Source organism: Columba livia, chromosome 2 (genome assembly GCF_036013475.1).
Source record: "Columba livia isolate bColLiv1 breed racing homer chromosome 2, bColLiv1.pat.W.v2, whole genome shotgun sequence".
Classification (NCBI taxonomy): Eukaryota; Metazoa; Chordata; class Aves; order Columbiformes; family Columbidae; genus Columba; species Columba livia.
The window spans coordinates 140,570,619-140,592,366 of record NC_088603.1 but is presented as its reverse complement, the minus strand read 5'-3'; the positions used below and the strand labels follow the sequence as shown (position 1 = coordinate 140,592,366).

The 21,748-nt window shown below is 43.2% G+C and overlaps 1 protein-coding gene across 10 annotated transcripts in view; it reads right to left on the bottom strand.

The window, feature by feature from the left end:
- Positions 1-244: 244 nt before the first annotated feature.
- The window catches only part of GRHL2 (grainyhead like transcription factor 2), a 71,011-nt gene continuing 49,507 nt past the window's right edge, over positions 245-21,748 (bottom strand). For 9 of the 10 annotated variants that reach the window (XM_065054135.1, XM_065054131.1, XM_065054133.1 and 6 more), the window contains 5 exons: positions 19,852-19,883; positions 18,323-18,417; positions 12,984-13,069; positions 5,873-5,937; positions 245-4,652 (listed from right to left, as the gene is read on the bottom strand). In XM_065054135.1, coding sequence (XP_064910207.1) covers positions 4,538-4,652; positions 5,873-5,937; positions 12,984-13,069; positions 18,323-18,417; positions 19,852-19,883 — 393 coding nt within the window. In that variant the 3' untranslated portion in view covers positions 245-4,537. The remainder of the gene's footprint in view (positions 4,653-5,872; positions 5,938-12,983; positions 13,070-18,322; positions 18,418-19,851; positions 19,884-21,748) is intronic. The other variant, XM_021280519.2, reaches the window with a different exon arrangement.

The window sequence follows — 21,748 nt, the reverse complement described above, 5'->3', positions numbered from 1 at the left end:
GTCACAGGCCTTACTGAAGTCCATGCAGACAATATCCACTGCTTTCCAGGCCAGCCAGCAAACCCATGTTGTGATTTGTTTGGTTTGTGGGGTGATTCTGGGTTTTGTTTCTTTTTTCAGTTTCTCCTATTTTCTGCCATTTCTGCTATGCGCTCTGCTATTTTCTTCTTTTCAGAAAGTTTTCTGGGCTCAGAATAGGAACTCAATCCCCAGTTTGTAGTAATACACATCGCAGCAACAGAAATATTATCTCATACATAGGAATATTTATTTTTTCCTTCTTAAAAATGTACAAAAAATAAAATAACTGTATTTACAGTTTATCAAACCCCTCTCCCAGTTGCAACACTATTAAGTTACATGAGCTATTTTCTTAATATAAAAGCATACTATACACAAAGTTTCCTTGTTTGCCAGAAAGAGGGCTTGTCACTAATTTTGGCACAAACACTCTTGTTTGTATCTTGTCTCAATTCATAGAAAATGGAAGAGCATATAAACATTTCATAAGCTTTACATTTTAAAAGTCGTAAGATACTCCTTTCCAGTTCCATATCAATCAATATACAGCATTTCTGATGGCTGGAGAGTTTCGTTTTTACTAATTGTTTGAATTAATTTACAACAATATAACAATCCATGGACTGAAAGAGGAAAATGTACAAGAGAGACATTTGATCTCTGAATTCCACTGACAAAAAACTTCGTGAGAAAGGACACCGAGAAAAGTTATTTTCTTTGTAGTTTACTTCCAGTGGTAAAAATCCTCCAAAATGTCTTGATGGGGATGTCCCTGTACATCAACAAAGCTTCACTGCAAGGATGTACTTTATTTTGGTGATATCAGCACCTAACTGTGCAGAAAGAAACTAAACTTTGAGATTCGGGGGGTTCATAATAAAACATCAAATGGACGGACAGTGCCGAATCTGTAGCGGGAACCAAAATTAGAGCTTAGAAGAGTATTCTCCTTTTGCACATGTCTATCAGAGTTCTTCAAAACACAATATCTACTGACACAGCACCACTCTAATTCTTCATAGGGAAAATGAGTTAAGCAGCATGTCACCCTTCAGGCTGCACTAGTTAAGATTCTTGCTATCTTGAAGATGGAAAGGAAATGAGAGTTTTGTTCCTTTAAATTAACAGCCACAGCAGTGCCACAAAGAGAAAAAAGGAGGGAAAACAGATATTTCTGTCCCCTGCTGAACCGCAGACAAATCTTTCTTACATTTAACTCATAATATTTGGAAGATCCAGAATTAATCAATATTTTTCATTAAACAAAAGCAACATGTACATTTTAAACAATATACATGCAAGCACTTTGTACTCCCCAAGACCTTTGAATCAAGCATGGCATGAGAAAGGTCACTGCTTCAGAAGTTTGCATTACTCATACTGGTCCTTCCCCATCACTTTGATAGCCTGTTTTTGACCAACAAGGTGAACCCTGGGCACTTGCAGCTTGCGAGGACCAGCACCCAAGGTTCAGTGCTCCTCCAGCAGCTGACGCTGTAACTACAACTGAAGGGGTGCAGGGTGATGTGCTCTTTGTAATGTCTCAGGTGCTTGTGATGCATCTGCATCTGGAGCAGAGAAACAAAACCCTCAGACCCTGGCAAAGAAAGCTAAGGGAGATCATCCTTAACTAGCTCTAGCTGTTGTTCTAAAATAATCTTACCATCAGAGTAAATCCTACTCATCTTCCTCAACTCTGCTGCCTTCTTTGAGAATGTAAGAAGAAACTAAAAGCAGGAGTATCAGCTCTCTTGTATCAGGAGTTCACACACTTTAACATGTATTTAGAAAAGCTTTCAGTTAATCTTGGAAGCAACTTTCCTTCCCTGGACAGCGACTGACCGAAAGCTCCTAAAATGGGAGATGGCTCCTGATGCCCCAGTATTTCCCAGAGCATTGCACTTCTTGCTGCTCCTACACTGCTCCTCGGCACAGGATGCTGCAGCACCCAGCGATCCCAGCTCGTCTCCACCCACATGTAAGACAAGAATGTCCTATTAACCTGAGTGCTGGTGCTGCCAGGACAGCTCTGACCTTCTCTGTGACCCCCACATTCTCCCTGTCCTCTCTTAACGCGGCACATCCCAACCCGGGCCAGCTGGGATGGCAGGTTTGTTGGGGCAGAACCAGGGCTCAACTCCTGCCAACGTTTACTCCTGTGCTTCACCTGCAGCTTCTGCTCAGACATCATGACCAACTGAGAGATCCCAGCAAATATCCTCAGGATCCCAAACACCACCAAAAAACAAGAACTTGCACCACTGCTCCATCAGTCCTGTGTGCTGGTCCCAGCTCCTAATGCCACCTGCCAAAACTGCCCTCTTTTTTTCCTTTAGAAAAAAAAGTGTCTGGGCTAAGTCAGCACAGACTTTTTATCTGAGTCTGAGCCAAGTAGAAACAAACTGAATCACCATAAATGCCCTGTATTCCCAGGATGTCTGCTCCTGAGCAGGGTAGCACGAGCATCTTTGCTGGAGTGCATATTTAGAAAAAGATAATGCAGGGAGGAAGACAGAACAGATGCTTTGCATCTTTATGTGGATTCTGGGAACGTTAGCCCTCACACTGACAGCCTGAACCTTTTTATAGGTTCTGGTACCACAGAAACTTTGACAGGTACCTAACATATCTATTTGGAGTACAGATTTTAATGGGACACTATTGCTAATTAAGTTAAGTGTGCAAGAGCTTGCAGGACAATTCCTGCATAAACACGACCACATCAGCCTGGTCAGCTATCCCAGTTACGTTGCTTGAATGTAAACGGCTCCACACAGCTCAAAACGCTACAGAATGAGCCCTGCTAAACTAGGCAGTGTTTCTTTATGCCATTAACCAACTAATAAAAAGATTCTGTGACTAAATAAAAAAATATTTTAGAAGGAAAAAAAAATAAAGAAACTCTAAAGGCTACATACAGAAAAGGACCCACGTTTCTCTCTGTCATATGGGTTCCACACACAGCGCATGGAGAGTAAAACGCCTGCAGCTGAAACTCACAGGATTGCATGCTGAGTGAGGAGCTCTCTACGGAAGCCAGAGGAGCTGGAAAGGAGAGAGAGAGGTGCTGGGTCTGGATGTGCTAGGGAGATTGAGGCCTTGAAGCCCTCTGTTGGTACAATTTTAGCGTGCAACTTTCTCTCGTCACAGAATTCATGAGACAGGTGGTATTTGATGGGATAACCTTGTAGTTCAACTTGGGTTCAGATCCAGCCCTTGTAAGAGACCCATCTCCACACCTCAGTGGTGGGATACTCAGTCTCCACCAGTAAAATTGTTCCAGTTTCAATAAAATATTTACATCAAGACCAGGTTTATACCCGACCTAACTACTCTAGGAATCAAACCAGAATCATTCAATGGAGATACAAGAGCAAGTACCCTTAAGAAGAAGAGTTTGAAGTCCTGTTTCTTACAGTCCAGAGGAACACTTTTAATGAGCAGGCTGCTGTGGAAAGCACTTTTCCCTCCACTGTTTTGAGAAAAGCCCACTTGGAGAACCTTTGCTTCGTCAACACAACAGGCAGAAGTCCCTTCGGTACTCCTAGGCACACCAGGCGGCAGACACATGGTGCCTTTTGGATTTGGCGACAGCTGGATGTAGATACTCAGGTATCTACAGCTGGGACCTAGGGTGCATTCCATTGTGCCACAGCACTCCAGACACTGTAGCACAGTTTGCTCCAATATATCAGTATAAAACTGTGTGGGCAAAGGTGGAGCATATGATTGCAGATGCAATTATCAGCTCCTCAGTACACACTCCTTAACAGACTGAAGCAACCTAATCCGCTAGGAAAGATTCTGTTAAACCATAAACCCCATACATACAAAAACATCGTGGCAGTAAACATGCCCACATAGAGTAAATATATTATTGCATATTATAAACATTATATACAAGGTTAAAATGGTTTCTTTACCATTTACTTACAAGTGACATTTGTAGCTGAATGCCTTACTTACACGTCCTCATTGCTACATGCTGAGAACTACCGGAGGTATTTGGCAAGACTATACACTAGAGAGAGAGATACGGATCAGTCTGGGCAAATGAACTCTGTCAGCCACTTTCCCCACCTTCAGCACTGCACCAGGATTTTAGCAATGATGGAAAGAACTACTGGTAAAGTGATCTACACCAGATTTCTGAAACTAGACCAGCATGGTTCCTTAACATGTTTTAGAAAGAGTTTATCCACACTAAAGTATGGATTAAAATGTTGCATTTCACATTCTGCAGTGGGTCAATCTGGTTACAAATCCGGGGGCTGGTAACTGCTTGTACACTAGAGAGTGGGGAACAATAAATAAGGGACCAGGTTAACATGAGCGGCCTTGTGCTTGAGAAACCCAAGTCTATATGCGGTTGGTGCACCTGTGCAGAATGGACAGTATTTTCAAAGCAGTCTTGTAACAGGTTCTCTGATCAATGTCTGTCAAGTTCCCAGGGCATCTTCTGCTTTCCAAGAAGGATGAAATGCTGTGGTTCCTTATGAAAAGGCTCTGCCTGAGGCTAGATCTCTGTCAGTGTGATCTTGAAGCCTTCAACCATGCTTTCCATGTGCAGGATGAATGTGTCCTCATTGGAGTAGTGTTCAATAATGTTGTCATCCATGTTTACCAAGATACTGGTGACAAAGGCAAAAATCAATATTTTTACGTACTAGGACGCCGAAAGGGAAAGCCACGCACTCCACTGCATGTGCACACTTCACTACAATGCAAAACCAGACTCCAGCACAGGACAGTACAGGGACAACAGTGGGAATCATCATCAAGATCCCCCTTCTAGACTTTAGATTACAGGCTGCTCCTTGCCAAAGCAGCAAAGAAACATTCCAGTGCTGGCATGTTAAGCCACTTAAGCTGGCTCCAAGGCGACCTGCACCCCAGATCCCTGGCAGACCCAGCTGGCTGGTGTTTCCCTGGTGTTGGCTCCCCCAGGTTCACCTCCATGCTGCTCCTCAGCCATGCTGCCTGAGCTGCTACACCGCTGTGGTGCGAGTTGCTAAGAGGGGGGGCAGAGTAATTTGTGCTTTGCACGCAGCTCACAGCACTAGAACTCAGCTTCGATGTGAGAATCTCGACAACATCTATTAGAAGTGTATATGAATGTTTTCCTCACTCTTTACGGTAAAGTGTTTCTTACAACAAACAGTGTTGGAAACAGTGTTAGGAAGAGGCAAAACATGAGAAGTTTCACCTGTCTTCTCAAAAGCTAAAGAAATCCCCAGACAAAACAATGCCCTAAACTAGAGTTACAGCTGGAAAAAAAAAAATTATTTAAAATTATATCACCACAGTATTGTGGTCATTTAGAAGTTTAAAAAGTTAAAGTGGAAAGATTTAGATTTATGGGAAGAAGTAGCAGCCTAGCTATTCTAAAACCACAGCTGTGATGCTCATGTCTAAATTTACTCAGCTGAAAGCCCTGCAGCACACATTGCCTGCCTGCTTTTCAGATTCAGACAGTGGCCTACTTCGTTTTAATGCTGCTAGGAAACTCCACACCACGTCCACAGCAAAGGCTGCACCTCTCCCACGCTAGTGCTCCACAATGTTATAAGCACATAGTCTACCGGACAGACTTTATCCAAACACATTCTACAAACACTAACTCTGTTTCTTCACAGTAAGCCTGTGAATGCCGGGCAGACACAGACTGGAGATTCATGTTTCCTTCCCTGCCACCCCCTGCTGTCTCTATAGACATTAAGATTTCAAGTGTATGTGCACATCTCCTAGAAGTGTTTATACTGCCCTGCACCATGAGGCCCCAAGCACAGTTCGGATCTCTGAGTACTTCTAAAGGATGCTGCAATAGCCCCCATTTAGTTAGCTTACTTACCCCTTTTTGCTCTTCTTATAAAGCTTTGCAATCTTTTCAACTGGCAGCCCATACTTCTCAGAGATCTGAAATCATGAAAACAAAAGAAATAACATTAAAGACTAATGAGATATATGAAATTATCACTCCTCATTTTACATAAGGCATTAAAATGCTATCATCTCTGCAAACTTTAACAGGATAGTCATACAGAAAAATCACTTGCAACCACACCATAGCTTCATTTAAGAACAACTTGAGGAGGAATAATCTTGAAGATCTTGATCAAAAAAAACAGAACCATTTCCATCCAGAAACTTGGAGACTATAGTTTTCACAGGGTGTGAATCATCAAAACTGGCTCAGCATCTCCTACTGCTCTGCTCAAGGAGCCAACACTCTTCCCAGCTTCAGATTTTACCAGGGAATTTCAATCCGATAAGTCACCTTTCTGCAGTTTATTATTCTGATTTTCTGGGCTCGTGAAAGCAAAGGCTTCTTCCACCAGGCAGAAGGCAGATGAGTAGCAATACAACAGGAGCTGATGGATTCATGGATCAACAGATGTGCACATTTCTATTTCTCAATGGCATTTCAAGGTTTGTTAAGCTAACAGGACACTTCATGGTACTTCTTTTGTCTGAAAAGTATCTCACAGAATGTTTGGGATTGGAAGGGACCTCAAAAGATCATCCAGTCCAATCCCCCTGCTGGAGCAGGAACGCCTAGGTGAGGTTACACAGGAATGTGTCCAGCTGGGTTTTGAATGTCTCCAGAGTAGGAGACTCCACAACCCCCTGGGCAGCCTGTTCCAGTGCTCTGTCACCCTCACTGAGAAGAAGATTCTTCTCAAATTTAAATGGAACCTCTTGTGTTCCAGTTTGAACCCATTACCCCTTGTCCTACCGTTGGCTGTCACCGAGAAGAGCCTGGCTCCATCCTCCTGACACTCACCCTTTATATGTTTGTAAACATTAAAGAGGTCACCCCTCAGTCTCCTCCAAGCTAAAGAGACCCAGCTCCCTCATAAGGCAGATGCTCCACTCCCTTAATCATCTTTGTTGCCCTGCGCTGGACTCTCTCCAGCAGTTCCCTGTCCTTGAAGTGACGCACCCAGAACTGGACACAATATTCCAGATGTGGTCTCACCAGGGCAGAGTAGAGGGGAAGGAGAACCCCTCTCAACCTACTAACCACCCCCCTTCTAATACACCCCAGGATGCCATTGGCCTTCCTGGCCACAAGGGCCCAGTGCTGGCTCATGGTCATCCATGTCCCCATGTCCCTTTCCCCTACGCTGCTCTCTAATAGGTCATTCCCCAACTTATACTGGAACCTGGGGTTGTTCTTGCCCAGATGCAAGACTCTACACTTTCCCTTGTTAAATTTCATCAGGTTATTCCCCGCCCAACTCTCCAGCCTGTCCAGGTCTCACTGGATGGCAGCACAGCCTTCTGGCGTGTCAGCCACTCCTCCCAGCTTGGTGTCATCAGCAAACTTGCTGATAGTGCATTCTATTCTCTCATCAAAATCACTTATGAATATATTGAATAATATCGGCCTCAGTACTGACCCTTGAGGCACTCCACTAGATACAGGCCTCCAACTGGACTCTGCCCCATTGACCATGACTCTCTGGCTTCTTTCCTTCAGGTATCTTTTATTGTGGGAGGGCTACAAACATGCTGCACACAAGATGAGGAAGCTTTTGTGTTTTTGGGAAGGTGACTCAGTCTAGTTACTAAGGTGGCAAAATAAGAACACTGCTTTGTTCACAAAACATCATCTCAGTGCACAAATAACAAGATGAGATGCCTCAGTGTGTTAACAAGGTAAAGGACTTCTAAAATCATCCTCTTACCAGCTACTCAAATAACAAAGCAGAAAGTATAGGAAAACCTTTGAAGGAAGAACTACTTAGCTGACAAATAACCAACACAAGCAAGCACTTTCACAGGCATGCTTTGGCATTGCTTTGCAGTGTATCAGCCACTCTGTGATGTGTTCATGGAGAGGGTGTCCCTCAGCCCTCCATCTGAGCTGGGTTTCCTTTCCAAATTATGGCTCTTCTTTAACTGAACAGGTCTCACAGCTCATATTTTAGAAGAGGATTGTGCCCCCCCCCCCCAAAAAAAAAAGGAAAAATGACTTTTCGCCAGTGATTAATGTTCTATGGTACTCTGCTGCCAACCAAAGTAAGTTTCCCATTCTTCCCAGGTGAAATGAAGTTGCAGTGAAATAGCTGACTCTTTATCTTCCGCACTACAGAACAGAAATGCACAACTAAATATCCATGTAAAGACTGCCAAACATCAGTCACTGTAAAATTCTTTCTTTGTGTTTGCATTCAGATTTCTGTTGAGAAAAAGTGATATTTTAGAGAAGTAAATTAAAGTAATTATCATTAAATAGAAAACGGAAAGAAAGCAACAGATAAACTCAGCACTAAGGACAGATTCAAACAGCCATAGTTTGAACCTCAAGCACAGGTCCGATCATCCAGAGAGCAAGACTTCTCTAAGAGAGAGAATGAATTTGCCTATATCACCTATACTTGTATAATTGTCACCTTACCTAAGATACAATTTTGTACTTTAAAAGTATAATGTAACTCCAAGATATTGGAAAGAATAAAGCTTCTTTTACACTGCAGTTTCCTCTGATGACAGCATACATCAGTGGTTAACAGAAAGGGGAGGATGTAAATAAGGAGTAACAGATAAGGTACACGAGACCCTTCCACTCCCAAAGTTTTGCACCTAGCACCGAACAAAATACAAATTAAATTGTGGGTTGTATTTGCTACCTCCATTTTACTCACACCAGCATGTTTCACTGCCCGTTTGGATATGGTGCTGGAGATCCCACCGGTAGCCCTGGTTCCATGTTCTCACCTGCCTTGGGAGAAGCCTAATTCAGCATGAAGGCTGCACAAGCTCATACGCTGTACACTCACACTCTCCTTGGTGCGGTCCAATTTGTACATTTATAAGAAGACACTTGTCTTGTATCTCACACAATCATCCTAATTATTGGATTATAAAACCGATCTTCACTCTGAGCAATATGCAGCCTATGCCAAAGGCTCTGTGTAGCCTACAGAAAAGCCATGTATACCCCACGCACAGGGTGGAAATGCATCTACAACTAAGTTCCATAACATATTCAGCGTATCTGGAGCAAGTTCAAGTCTTTGCTCCAAACAGGGTAGAACAAGGGCAGTTAAAATCCAGGGTTTGCCATATCTCTGTGTGGGATATCCTAACCTGTTCCAGCTACTCTCCATCACAGACAGGGTGGGCTGCCCCACCAAGCCTTCATGAACGCCTGAGCCAGGCTATGCAGATAAATCCATGGGCAGGATCCCCATGAGGAGGAATCACCTGCCAGAAGCACTTGTGCAGGTACCCGCATCTTGCCCCTCACTCACACTCTACCTGTCTACCACCATTCTCCCAAGTCTCCCCTCATCCTGTGCTGCCTGGAGGCAGCTGCCTGACCTGAGGCTGGTCACCCCTCTGGGATATCTGGGTGCCACACTGTGAGGACAAATCCTGACTGTCTGACTTTCTCAGAGAAACCTTCATTTTCTCCTTTTATCCTTTCTTGCCCTCTAGCTTGGCTTACCATGAATAGAATGATGTCAGATAAGCAATTTAGTGCTGAACTTCTGTATCTATGGTTTTGTTGTACCCCTAAATTTAAGCTTTCCTGTAAAGCAATAGTCAAATGGCCCATTTCATCAGACTGTTTAAAAAATTCTTCATTACAGGCATCAGAGAAAAACTGCAGCCTGAAACTGCAGAAAACATCACAACTGTGTGAACATGAGGAAACAATAGATCTTCCTCTCTGGGTTGTTAACTCTGAAGCCTAGTGATATTCTAAAGATCAGTATTTGAAGGCACTTTTCACTGACTCCATACAAATAAACAAGCAGGGAGAAACTTTCCTGTGCCAAGGAGGTTTAATAGGAGCTAATATACAGCATTCCAGCATGAAACTTCCCTAGGATATTTGGGATACCTAACACTCACACGTTCCAAATGCGGCTCAAAGCGGCTTGGGACTCTGGGACACCACTTCCTACATAAGCTATGAGGGGTAGGGCCAAGAAAGCCTTGCCTGTCACATTGCCCATGACAGGTGTAGGATTTATATAACATTCAGGGATTAGCGAGCTTTGCGAAAGACTTCCAGCTGACTGAGCAAGCACATTTCTCAGGAACCCCTAGGGATTCAACCAATTATACCAAACAGCAAGCTGTAGAAGGAAAGCTCGAAGTGGGGGCATGGGAGAGCCTCCCTCTCAAAGGCTCAGAAAACAAGTCTCCAGTGCAAATGTGCTAAGTCCTGCTGCAGAATCTGAGAAAGCAGAGAGTTCCCATCTGCTAGGGCATCTCACTTAACACCCTCTTCTGAAACACGTTTGCTGCCAGCTCAGGGGGAACACCACTACTACCAACTTCCATATGTAACAACAGAATTTCCCACCTGACCACAAGCACACTACAGCAAATTTTAAAAAGATATCTTTATTCAGAGGAATATTTTCCTTTAACATCTCCATTGTCCATTTTTTAATCTTCTGAGCAGAGAATTCTCTCCTTCCCTCAGGCTCCCTGAAGGAGTGGGACACCTTTCAGAGTGGCACTGAAATAACAGGCTGGGTGTCCCTTTGGGCTGCAGTCCCTGGCGAGTTTCTCTGTTCCATACATCCGATTGCACAAGCCAGCAAAAATGCTTTCTCTGCTGCAGTCAGGAAGACAAAAAGGGCAATATCTGGGGCAGTTGGGGCCCCCAGGAAAACATCTTTGCCAACTTATTGCTATGGAATAGTCCAGTCTATTGCCCTACGTTGGTTGGAAGGACACATACATCGACAGGTATCTAATAAAGTGTGGTCTAAGCAAGCTCTCTACTGAACTCAGCTGTTAGCTTTTAATTTTAGAAAGACTTTGGGAGATGCCTGAATTTCCCAACATAGATTGCTTCAGTAAACTGAATAAATACATGATTTTGCACAATGCAAGACAGGTATCTACTGAGATCCACAGAGTTAACTTGACTTTGGATCAGTCTCAAAGCAGGATTTAGAGCTGGTCAGTCACATGTGATGTTTTGTGATGGGCAATTGTTTCACTGGTTTCTATTGATCAAATCTGACTAGTCTAGGATGCAAGCATCTTAAAAACCAAACATTTGTGTCACTTTTTGAGGTCTAGTGTTATCTCAGAAACCTGAGTCCTCTAGATGTTTGCCAGAAGAAAGAAAGCTGAGAAGGAATCTGATTGCTCGCTTGGGAGTACACAAGATAATAAAATAAATATAAGATAATAAAATAAATATAGTATCTGAGAAAACAATATCATTAATCATGGAAAGTTAGGAGAAAGATACAGACCGGAATAGTGATTAACAACAAAACACAACAAAGCAAAAAGTGAAATCCATAAACAGAGAAGGAGGGTATGATTCAGGATCATTGGTGCTGTCTTTCAGATCTGCGGATCTATAATATTCAGAGCTTCAGTTTCTAACTCCTTAGTACTGAGTTTAGTATTGAGCATTTAAGATGTGCAAAATCACATGATTTGCTGAAAGACTGTAGTGGATACTTAGAAGTATGCAATTTGACAGCTCTTTGGAATTGATTTATCCATTATATCCTATGAGAGAGAATTAAAACTTCCTGAATGTGTTCCTTCCAGTGATCTGAGACATTTTACAACAGATGAGATTTCTCTGGTGCCAAAAACATGCCACTGAGTCAGCAGCTGTGCTGACAGAGGTATGCAGAAACCTTTCCCGCTTCTGCACCAGCTTTGTTTTTATGTTACACAGCGGTTGGAGAACAGGCATGGAGAGGCACAGACTGCTAGAGATAAAATATTCTTGTTAGCTTGAAGGGTTATAGAAGGATTATAACATACTTTTAACTTCCATACAAAGACAAGATGAAATCTTATTACAGTCTACCATGAATCAGGCTGCAGCCTCTTCAAGCAAAACCTGGCTTCTATTATACATGCAGGTTCTGCCTAAGAACTGAGCTGCAGCCACAGCTAACAAACAGCATCGGCAAAAGCACAGTTAGGACATTTTTATAAGGCATCTGACTCTCCTCAGAGATACCCTCATCTGAATAGGTGTTTTAAATAACTTAACTAACCCACAAATCTTTATTTTCCTTTCTGCTACTGGCTGAATACTGACCAAATAACTCAGTCTTTAACTGCATTTGAAGTGTCCAGTACATGCAACAAGACACTGTGACAGTTTTATGAGAGCATGAAAATACACACTTTTGGCAGTCAGCTGAGCCCTCTAGAGACACTTACATCCATTCCCATCTTCTCTCCTACACATATCAAAAGCTAGAAATCAACTCAGCATCCCACACGTCAGTCTCACTTTAGTCCCCCCACATAAGCAGATACATGGTTACTTCTTCACTCTTCCCCCACCAAATTTCACACATCTACTAGCCATCAGCTCACATAAACAGCATTAAAAGTGGAAACTGCTACTAATGATCACAGGTAACAGGTAGCAAACAAAAACCCAAGTCAAAGAAGCAGGCTGGTATATAGGTCACTCTGGGAGTGAGGACTAGAGTGGGAATTTGAGACAGGAGGTATGAATGACTCGTCTTCATCAGCTCAGCAACCGCCTCAAATGCTGGAACAGCAGTTGCACAAAAGCCATATAAATTCCCAGGGAAACAGTGCATCCTTGGGTCTCTTTAAAGATGGTTGTGAACACACCGATGAGCATGACAGGAGAAGATTCAACAGGCTCTGAATCATCAGTTCAGTAAGAAGCATTTCAGAAAATGGAGCCTGCACCTCCCTGCTTCCCTGGCACTGGTTAATTACCGCCATTCCTTAAGGCTCAGGTCTCCAATAAATCAGCTCTGTGACTCTATTCACTCCCAGCAACCTGCTGACAGCACCAAATTCAGAACATGCCAGCATTTCAGAGGCGTGCTCCAGAACGCTTTTGTGAAATGCTCTAAATGTATTTGAGAATAACTTCATCTTCATATAATGCTTTATCTCAATCATATATTTAAATCCTCAAGATTTTCTTGCCAAGAAAGACAAACAATGTGAAGACATCGGATACTTACCGCTTCCATTAGCCCCTTTACTGTGGGTGATTTCAGCATCAAAGCATCAAACACCTCATCTGTCTCCTTCCTTACATACAAAAGCACTGAAACAGATAAAAAATCAAACTTGGAGCAGGTTCAGTCAATTGAACAGATGAAACACCCCACGCTGAGTAGAAAAACAAATATTAATCCATGACAGATAAAATGAAGTGCTGAAGATGTTTTGCACTTTAAAATATGTACTCTCATCTTATCAGTGATCTAACCATGGAAGGCATATCATAGTTGCTTTGAAAACACACAAAGATAATTCAGCAAATTGAATTTAATGTGAGGAATCTGTATCTTCAAGAATTTAAATCTCCATTTACTGAAATAAGAAAAGCTAAAGAGCACTGTGGTCCTGCCCCTGGGTCATAGGACAAAACACACAAGCTAGGTCTTCCTAAACCTGTATCTCGGTTTGCACCTCTTCAGGCTTCATCCAAAAGGTTGGGAGAGGACATTCAGAAAAGGCAGGTCTGCTTTGCCTTTAGCTGAACCTTTGAGAGCAAAATCAGTGAAAAGGAAAATAAATAGTTCTCTCTGACACTACCATGTAGATGACTGCAAATGGGGCTGGCCAGTCTGAAAATGAACACTGGAAAGAGTGAGCCCAAAGTCATTTGAGACTTTACAGAAGAGACATTGAACAGCACAGCTGGCAGGCAGGTGTTTCCCTGTGTGCCCACCCCTGCTCAGGTACCCAAATGCCATTTGCACTGCTGGAAATCTCCTCTTCCTCCCTCAGACATCCTGCCCAGTCACAGGGGCACTGCTCGGCCCTCCTTCGCTCCTGTTCTCTGTGCTCTTACTTGTACAGGTAAAAGGAGGAAACCTGTTGTTACAGAGCAAAAGCAAAGCAAACAGCTACACAGCAAATAAACATGAACACTAGAAAAGTTTTTTCGGTATAATCTCACACGACTCTGATAAAGTAGCAAATTTAAAAAGGCATATTGCAATTTATTTTGTTCCCTAAATAAACTGCCTTTTAGAACAGCAGTGCTGCACATTAGGTACAAATACACGTGCACTGTCAGGTATCTTACGTCTGTGTGACAAACTACATTGATTTTTTTTTTTTCTGGTATATAGAAAAATGTCACTTTGGAAACTACCAGTCCTTATCATCTAAAAGCTATCTTCACCAGCTAACTCAATAGATGACTTGCAGATGAGCCAACAAAGCTGATGGTATTTTCCATACAGAAGCAGTTGTTTGGAAGCTAATTCTCAGGTCAAGACTGCAGCAGTGTGGGCTCAGGCCTGTTTGTAGAGAATTGTAGCTTCTTTGCCCAGGTTTTGAAATGACTGCAAAATACGAGCAGATCAGTCCACTGTCTTGGTCTACAAACCAAACATACAGGACAATAGTGGTTTTTGCATCTTTAATTCAGAAGTATGAGCCACAAAACTGCTACCACAGGCACCCAGGGCCACATCTTTTTCCTCTGCGTTTTGGTAATTCTTGGGGATCTGCCTGAGAGTGTCCTTTCAAAGGACTTAGAAGCTGAGATAACTTTGGCTCACAATCTAAATAACTGTCAGAATATAAGAGGACAAAAAAAATCCACAAAAATACTTAAACTTTATTGTGTTTGATATGTTTACTTGCATGAGCAAGCACTCACTCACAGTGCTAATTTTACCTGTACTAACACTTTTATTAATTCAGTAATGCTTTTCTTGTGACTAGAGTGCTGTCCTGTAACTCCTGGCTTTTGAAACATCTGGACCTCTGCCAGCCTAATTTATTACAAACGTATTTGAAAGGAGAAAAAAAAAATCACTCAGTCCAAGGTTAAAGTTTGGGACATTATACAATCCAAGTGCTGAGCTTTAAATCTCTCTGTTGTGCTTGACACGTCAGGCAATGTCATGCTGAATGAAGGATCCATTACAAGGATAAGGGGAAACTTGAAGCACTACTATACACACAGAGAGTCAGGATTAGTAAACATATGGGGGGTTGTTGATTTTTTCTTTCCCCTGGCAGATGTGAAAATCACACTAGGGCACTCTTCCATGAATGACTTCTGGTGACAGTGATGCCCCTCTCTCATCCCTGCCCTTATGCTCTGGTACTCTGGTCTGTCTCAACGAATTTTCCTGTGCACTGAACTCTTCTGAAGAGCAGATACAAGTGAAAAAACAAATCTTTTTTGAGTTGTTCTTCAGAGAGATTAGGTCCCCACTTGAGCGTACAATGCAGCCCCTCAACCCTTCATGCTGAGCTACTTTTGACAGCAAGTGAGATACATCCAGATTTGTCTGACCTCTACAGTGCCTGGCCCCAGTTCTTCTTCTTACCAGCATCAAAACTGGTTGTAATCCCCAATGCTCTTTACTTGTTAAAAAGAATAGCAAAAGATGCAGGTGACAAATTTATCTTTAGTTATTTAAGAAATAGTCCTGATTCACAAAATTGCAGAGTGGCAACCAGCCCTTGCTGAAGACAAGAGAGCTTGTTGTACCTGGGACATTTTTGGAAGTCAGGCCACCGACCTGGTGATTTAAATGGAAATGCAGGAGAACAACATTTGATACCTCTTTTAAAAGTGTTAACAGCTTAGGTCTCCATTGGCAAATCTGTCACAGCAGACTAGACAAGCAACAGATGTGGCAAAAATGGAACTACAGACTCGATGGCACAGCCAGTCCTCCTGCTCCTGCTTGGGCCACTAGCCAGGTCTGATGCCCCGACTGACACTCTTTAATTAACTACTACAGTGTTTGTGGAGTGGTCTCTGGATGGAGATGTGGCACATTTTAGATAAGAAAACTAGGGCTGGTAGCTGTGACCTGGCTTCGTTTTCCACATTTGGAATTTCCACAAATTGACCAGGCACAATTTTCCCAGGTGACAGAGTGAATGCTGCTCTCCACGGGGATGGTTCACAAAACCCTGATTGTTATGAATTCAAAACATTTCAGAGTAGTTTAACACAACTTTCCTGAGAGACAAAAGCTAGACAAAAATGTGACTTCCTTCGGGCCGAAAAATACAGGACTGCAAATCTCCCTGATCTGTAACACAACTGTCAGATCTATGGAAAACTCCCTATGAAATCTGAAAGGGAAAGTACTTGAGAACTCAAAACAAGAAAAGGCCACAAATCTACCCAAGTAACTAGCTGCACTGCACACTTGGTACAGATTAACATACTTCACACTTCTCTGTTGGGCACTTGTACCTCCTTTAGAGGTCAAGGAGATGAAAGAATAGACAGAGTAAAGACAGAGCAACCTGTGTGAGAACAAGAATCTTGTCTTACCAATGGTTTGCAAACCCCTTCAGATCTGTTCTCTTGAAGGCTGTCCCTTAATTCTTCTGCTTCCACTGGACAGTGTTACAATTAAGTCCATGAGGCAGAGGTGGGGTCACACAGTGTCACTTCTGTTCTTCACCTGGGCTTGGACCCCTCACTGGGTGGTACCTACTTGCTCTGCTCTGGTAATGAGCCACTTTGAGATTATGTTGCTTTCAGTGCATATTTTCACATACTAGAGCTGCTCTCTCTCAAACATTACACCAGTGCCCCATCTACACCCGCTCTTTAGGAGTCAGTGATTCTGCTGTACCAAATAAATCTGGGACAAAAAAAGCTTCTAGTATGGTTAAGCCTAGGAAAAACAGCAGAACATTTTACTATCTGGTGACTCCCATGGCAAAGACAGTATTGTCAAATGGGCAGATTCAGCTGAGCTGTGTCCATCAGCACAACCCCAGCACAACCCCCATGGTGGGAAGTTCACCCAGCACAGGCCAAGTTGCAGAAGCACTGAACAGGAAGGGGATGTGAAGAGATCATCCTCGCTTCTCTGGTTCCATGCCTCTCCTCGATTTAATTATTTAACATAGTTTTGCCACCAGCTGAAAAACCTTTTTCTTTCAAATCTATCCCTTGGAATGGTTGCGAGCCCTGGACGATATTAAAACAATTTACCACAGCAAAAGGCAGGAATAATCAAAGCAAACAAATACCTCATTGTAGGCAACTATCCAGGCTTCCAGCTGGGAAACCCAGGAGAAATTGCAGGAAACGACAGTTCTTTATGTAGCCCTTGTGGCTGTCCCCTTCAATTGATGGAGACCTGATAATGTGAATTTGGTCAAGGCCTTGAGTCAACCAGATACAAGGCTGTGAACAGTGCTGACCCCACAGGATTAACTGAAGATTTAATTAAAAGAACAATATGTTCACATTTATTGCAGGAAGATATCAGTCTCCATCCTGTAATCTTGTGTGCTTCCCCTGGTTCAAGCACACCACCCTAACCAACAGAGAAACTTTGCAAATGCAGGCTCATAGGAAGTTGTTTCCATAAAGCTCAAATGAGTCTTACAAATGGTGTAACTAAGAACAACTAAGTTCACTTTTGTATGTTGTTGTTCTGATGGGTGAACCTCAAAACATTTTCAAATCAGTTAATAAAACTCCAGGAGCCTCCAATAAACTTACATGAGAGAAGTCATGAGACTGAAGGAATGGCAAATATTCTCCAGAGTGCCTAACTGTGGCAGTGTAGGAAGATATCACCTATAGCACTGCACTGGAAGTGACTGTACACAAAGCAGATTTTGTAGACAAAATCACCATCTGTTCACCCTTAGCTTCAGCACAAAGTTTAATGGTTCTACCTAAGCCATTGCTCCAACGTTACTCAATTTAAGCTTCAGGTAGTGGACTGGAAAACACGGGTCAGACTGAAATGCAACGGTGATAATATTCACTTGGGAGAGTAAAAACACTTAAGAGAAACAAACATTAAACAATTCAGTTAAGTCTGCTGAAAGATGTCTCTCCATGCCCTGTATTTCGAACTGGGTAAGAAATTCCTGAAATTTTATTCAGGCTAATCTAAGTCTGCAGACAGCAAGAGCTTCCCTGTCTAAGGCCTCCATATTTGACCCAGTGCATCTTGCTTATTTGCTTGTTATCCTGGCCAGAACAGAGATGATGAGCAAAAGTTAAAAATAGAAAACCACAGACTTGCTACTGGAGCATTTAAAACTATGTAGCTTGGCCAAGGATCAAGAAATTTTCTGGTTTTTTATATTTGACATATATTTGTGTCCTGATTTCTTCCTGAGATAGCACGGTCCTTTCTCTTTTCTGCTCTTAAATCATTATTATTATTTGTTAAAAAGTCTCCTTGTATACCGGTAAGTGTAATGATATCTTCTCCTATCTACCCCACATTTGCACTAGCATCAAACCACTGACGTGGTCCAAATCACACCTGCCCTTCCCAACTTGAAGCCATAAGTCCCACAACATTATTTTTCAATGTTAAAAATGGACTGTTACCTCTTTTCAGGCCTTCTTCTTTCATTTGTTTCAAAGGGGATGGACCAAACTCCTCCTCCACAGGCCGGAACATCCTCTTGACCAGAACACTGCTACTAGAAAACACAAAACAGGGACCATGTCACGGTAAAACTGTGCTCCTCACAGGAGAAGAGACAACAGCAGTAGTCATGGCACACTTTGTACTTTGGCAAAAAAAACCCAATAGCTACTCAAGTAGCGCCAGACCAGAAACTGCAAGGATTTAGCTTTTGATGCTTATCTGAACTCTCCAAGCCTCTCAAATTGCCCAGATTGTCTGGCTGGGAGAGGTGACATGAAAATTCTAAAACCCCAAAGGCCCTCAACTGTTTAAATATTGAGGGAAAGGGGGTGGGGAGGAAGAAACAGCTAAGAAGCTGAACCCACATTTACACATCGATTCACCTCCTCTTTGGGGTCAAGGAGACAGCCTAAGGAAACACCAGCAATATTTCTAAAACCCAAGACCATACAAGCCAGCGAGTTCAAAAGGAACAACATGCTGGGCCAGATCCAGCTCAAAGCTGGGACGTGCTCCGCTGGGGAAGCCGAGGGCTGAAGGCACCCAGGGCCACCCCTGTCCCTCAGAGTAGCTCTGGCAGGATTTGTGTCTCCTTGAAGGAGAGAACTGAAGCGAATGTGCTTGGTGCAATAAACCCCTTTGTTTCCTCAAATTCCACTGTGAGCTTTATGAAGAACATTAACTTCATTAAAAAACCAAAAAGAGCCTTGTGTTTTCAAGTCAATGTCGGCTGCAAGTGCCCGGGCCGTCCCTGCCACGGGCCACTTTTTGCAGGCTCATGTGAGTGCAGTTGTCTTACTCCTAACTCTCAGATTTGAGGATGCTCACTTGGGATTCAAACAACTTATAGAAGTATGGGGCTTGCACACTTTACAGTTCATATGGGCTTAACTTCAGCTATGCATATTTAAGCCCTCATTTCACAACATCCATATCTATTTTAGTGACTTTCTGCAATTCTCCCAGTCCCTCCAAATGCAATAGGAGTGCTTCCATTTCCAACCTCCCCCCATTCTCCTTCTGCCTTTTTGTTCTGGCACTTGGGCATCCTTTCTGCAGTTCCTGTATTTGCCATATAAAGATATGTGTGCTGCTAAACAGCTTCCAGGAATGGGGTGAATTTCAGTGATTTGTTAAACAATTCCTGATTTTGAAATTATTTGAGAGCGCTTATGTAAAAGACACCTTACTATTAAATCTATTATTTTGTCCCTGTATTGAATCTTACAACTCTTCAAACTGTTTTACTTGGAGAGGTAATAAAAAATAGATACAAAAAGCAGTCAGTTCACATGAAAGCAAATAAAGTTACCATAAAATAAACCTCCTGCTACCAGTTCTACATATCATTCCCCTACCATTAGTAATGGAAGAATATGAGGGAAGGGAGAGAAAAGGGATCATTTTAATCTGATTTCATGTTTTGTGCCTGCTTTCTGAGTTTGAACTGCTAACTGCAAAGCTTGTGAAACAATAAATGCCTTACCCTTCTCTCTCATCATCTGTATTATAGTAAACCTAGAAGGGTGGAAGAAAAACAAAACAAGACAATTATTCCCGAAACTCAGATACCTGCTTAACAGAGTAACTTCAAAAGGAGGAAAAGACAACAAGTGGTTTGCAGTTTTTCATATGCTAAAAATCCTTTTCCTTCTATAAAACACAAACATCTCTAGTTCTAATTGTGATTTGGAGAAAGTGTGGCTTAGAAAAACTGCTGTTGAATATCATCTAGTGGAAATATATTAAACATTTTCACAGAGGTTGCCCTCTCCCCTGGTTTATATCATTTTCCCAATTACTTTACAATCCCCTGAATCAGATCACTACTCACCCAAATTAGCCCTAATACAATTTAAGCCACAACACTCACAAGCTTTTGTATGTATGTATGTATGTATTTAATACTGTCTGAAAATCTAATTAAACTATAAAGACCAACATCAAACTACAGGCCTAATGAAAGTACAACTACTAATGGTACAGCTGATCTTTTCTGCACAGGCTGTTGGCAAAAGCACAAGTCCAGACTGTTGTTTTGTGTATATCAGTGTAGCTCACAGCCATTGGGACCAAATTCACAGCAGCAGCAAAAGCTGCTGACAGTAGCAGGGGAGGTATAAAAATGAGAGTCTGTTGTCAAAGGCTTTACAGAACAGTCAGCCAAATTCCTCACAATGTGCCTGCACCGTGAGTCAGCCCCCACTGCACCGGCACTGCAGCTGCTGAGTTACGGCGCCAGCGCGGGGCGAAGGGCGGGCACCAGGCCCTGGTTCTGCTGGGCTGTGAGGCACCTCGGGCAGGTCCCAGCGCTCACGCTGGCAAGACTGGGAGTACGTTCAGCTCTGTACTGGGTTTGTGTGGTAAGGTTTTGGTAGCGCAGGGGTTACAGGGGTGGCTTCTGTGAGAAGTCGCCAGAAGCTTCCTCTGTGTCTGATGGAGCCAATGTCAGCTGGCTCCAAGACAGACCTGCCGCTGGCCAAGGTTGAGCCCATCAGCGATAGTGGTAGCACCTTCGGGATCATATATTTAAAGAAGGCAAAAAGAAATCCCAACCTGCACAACTGCAGCTGGACAGAGGAGTGAGAATATCTGAGAGAAACAGCCCTGTAGACACCAAGGTCAGAGAGGAAGGAGGGCAGGAGGTGCCCCAGGCACCGGAGCAGAGATTCCCCTGCAGCCTGTGGCGCAGACCATGGTGAGGCCAGCTGTGCCCCTGCAGCCCATGGAGGTCATGGTGGAGCAGAGGTCTACCTTCAGCACGACAGGGCAGGTGGATGCCCAAAAGAGGCTGTGACCCTGAGGAGAGGCCATGCTGGAGCAGGCTCCTGGCAGGACCTGTGGCCCCGTGGAGAGGAGCCCAGGCTGGAACAGGTTTGCTGGCAGGACTTGTGACCCCATGGAGGACCCATGCTGGAGCAGCTCCTGAAGAACTGCAGCCCATGGGAAGGACTCATGTTGGAGAAGTTCATAAAGGACTGCCTTCTGTGGGAGGGACCCCATGCTGGAGCAGGGAAGGAGTGTGATGAGTCCTCCCCTTGAGGAGGAAGGAGCAGCAGAGAGAACACATGATGAACTGACTGCAGCCCCCACTCCCCATCCCCCTGCACTGCTCAGGGAGAAGAGGTAGAGAATTTGCGAGTAAAGTTAAACCCAGGAAGAAGGGAGGGGTGGGAGGAAAGTGTTAAGATTTGTTCTTATTTCTCATTATCCTACTCTGATTTGATTTGCAATAAATTAAATTAATTTTCCCCAAGTCAAGTCTGCTCTGCCCGTGACAGTAACTGGTCAATGATCTCCCCCTGCTCTTATCTTGACCCAGGAGAGGGGAGTGATAGAGGGGCTTTGGTGGGCACCTGGTGTCCAGCCAGGGTCAACCCACC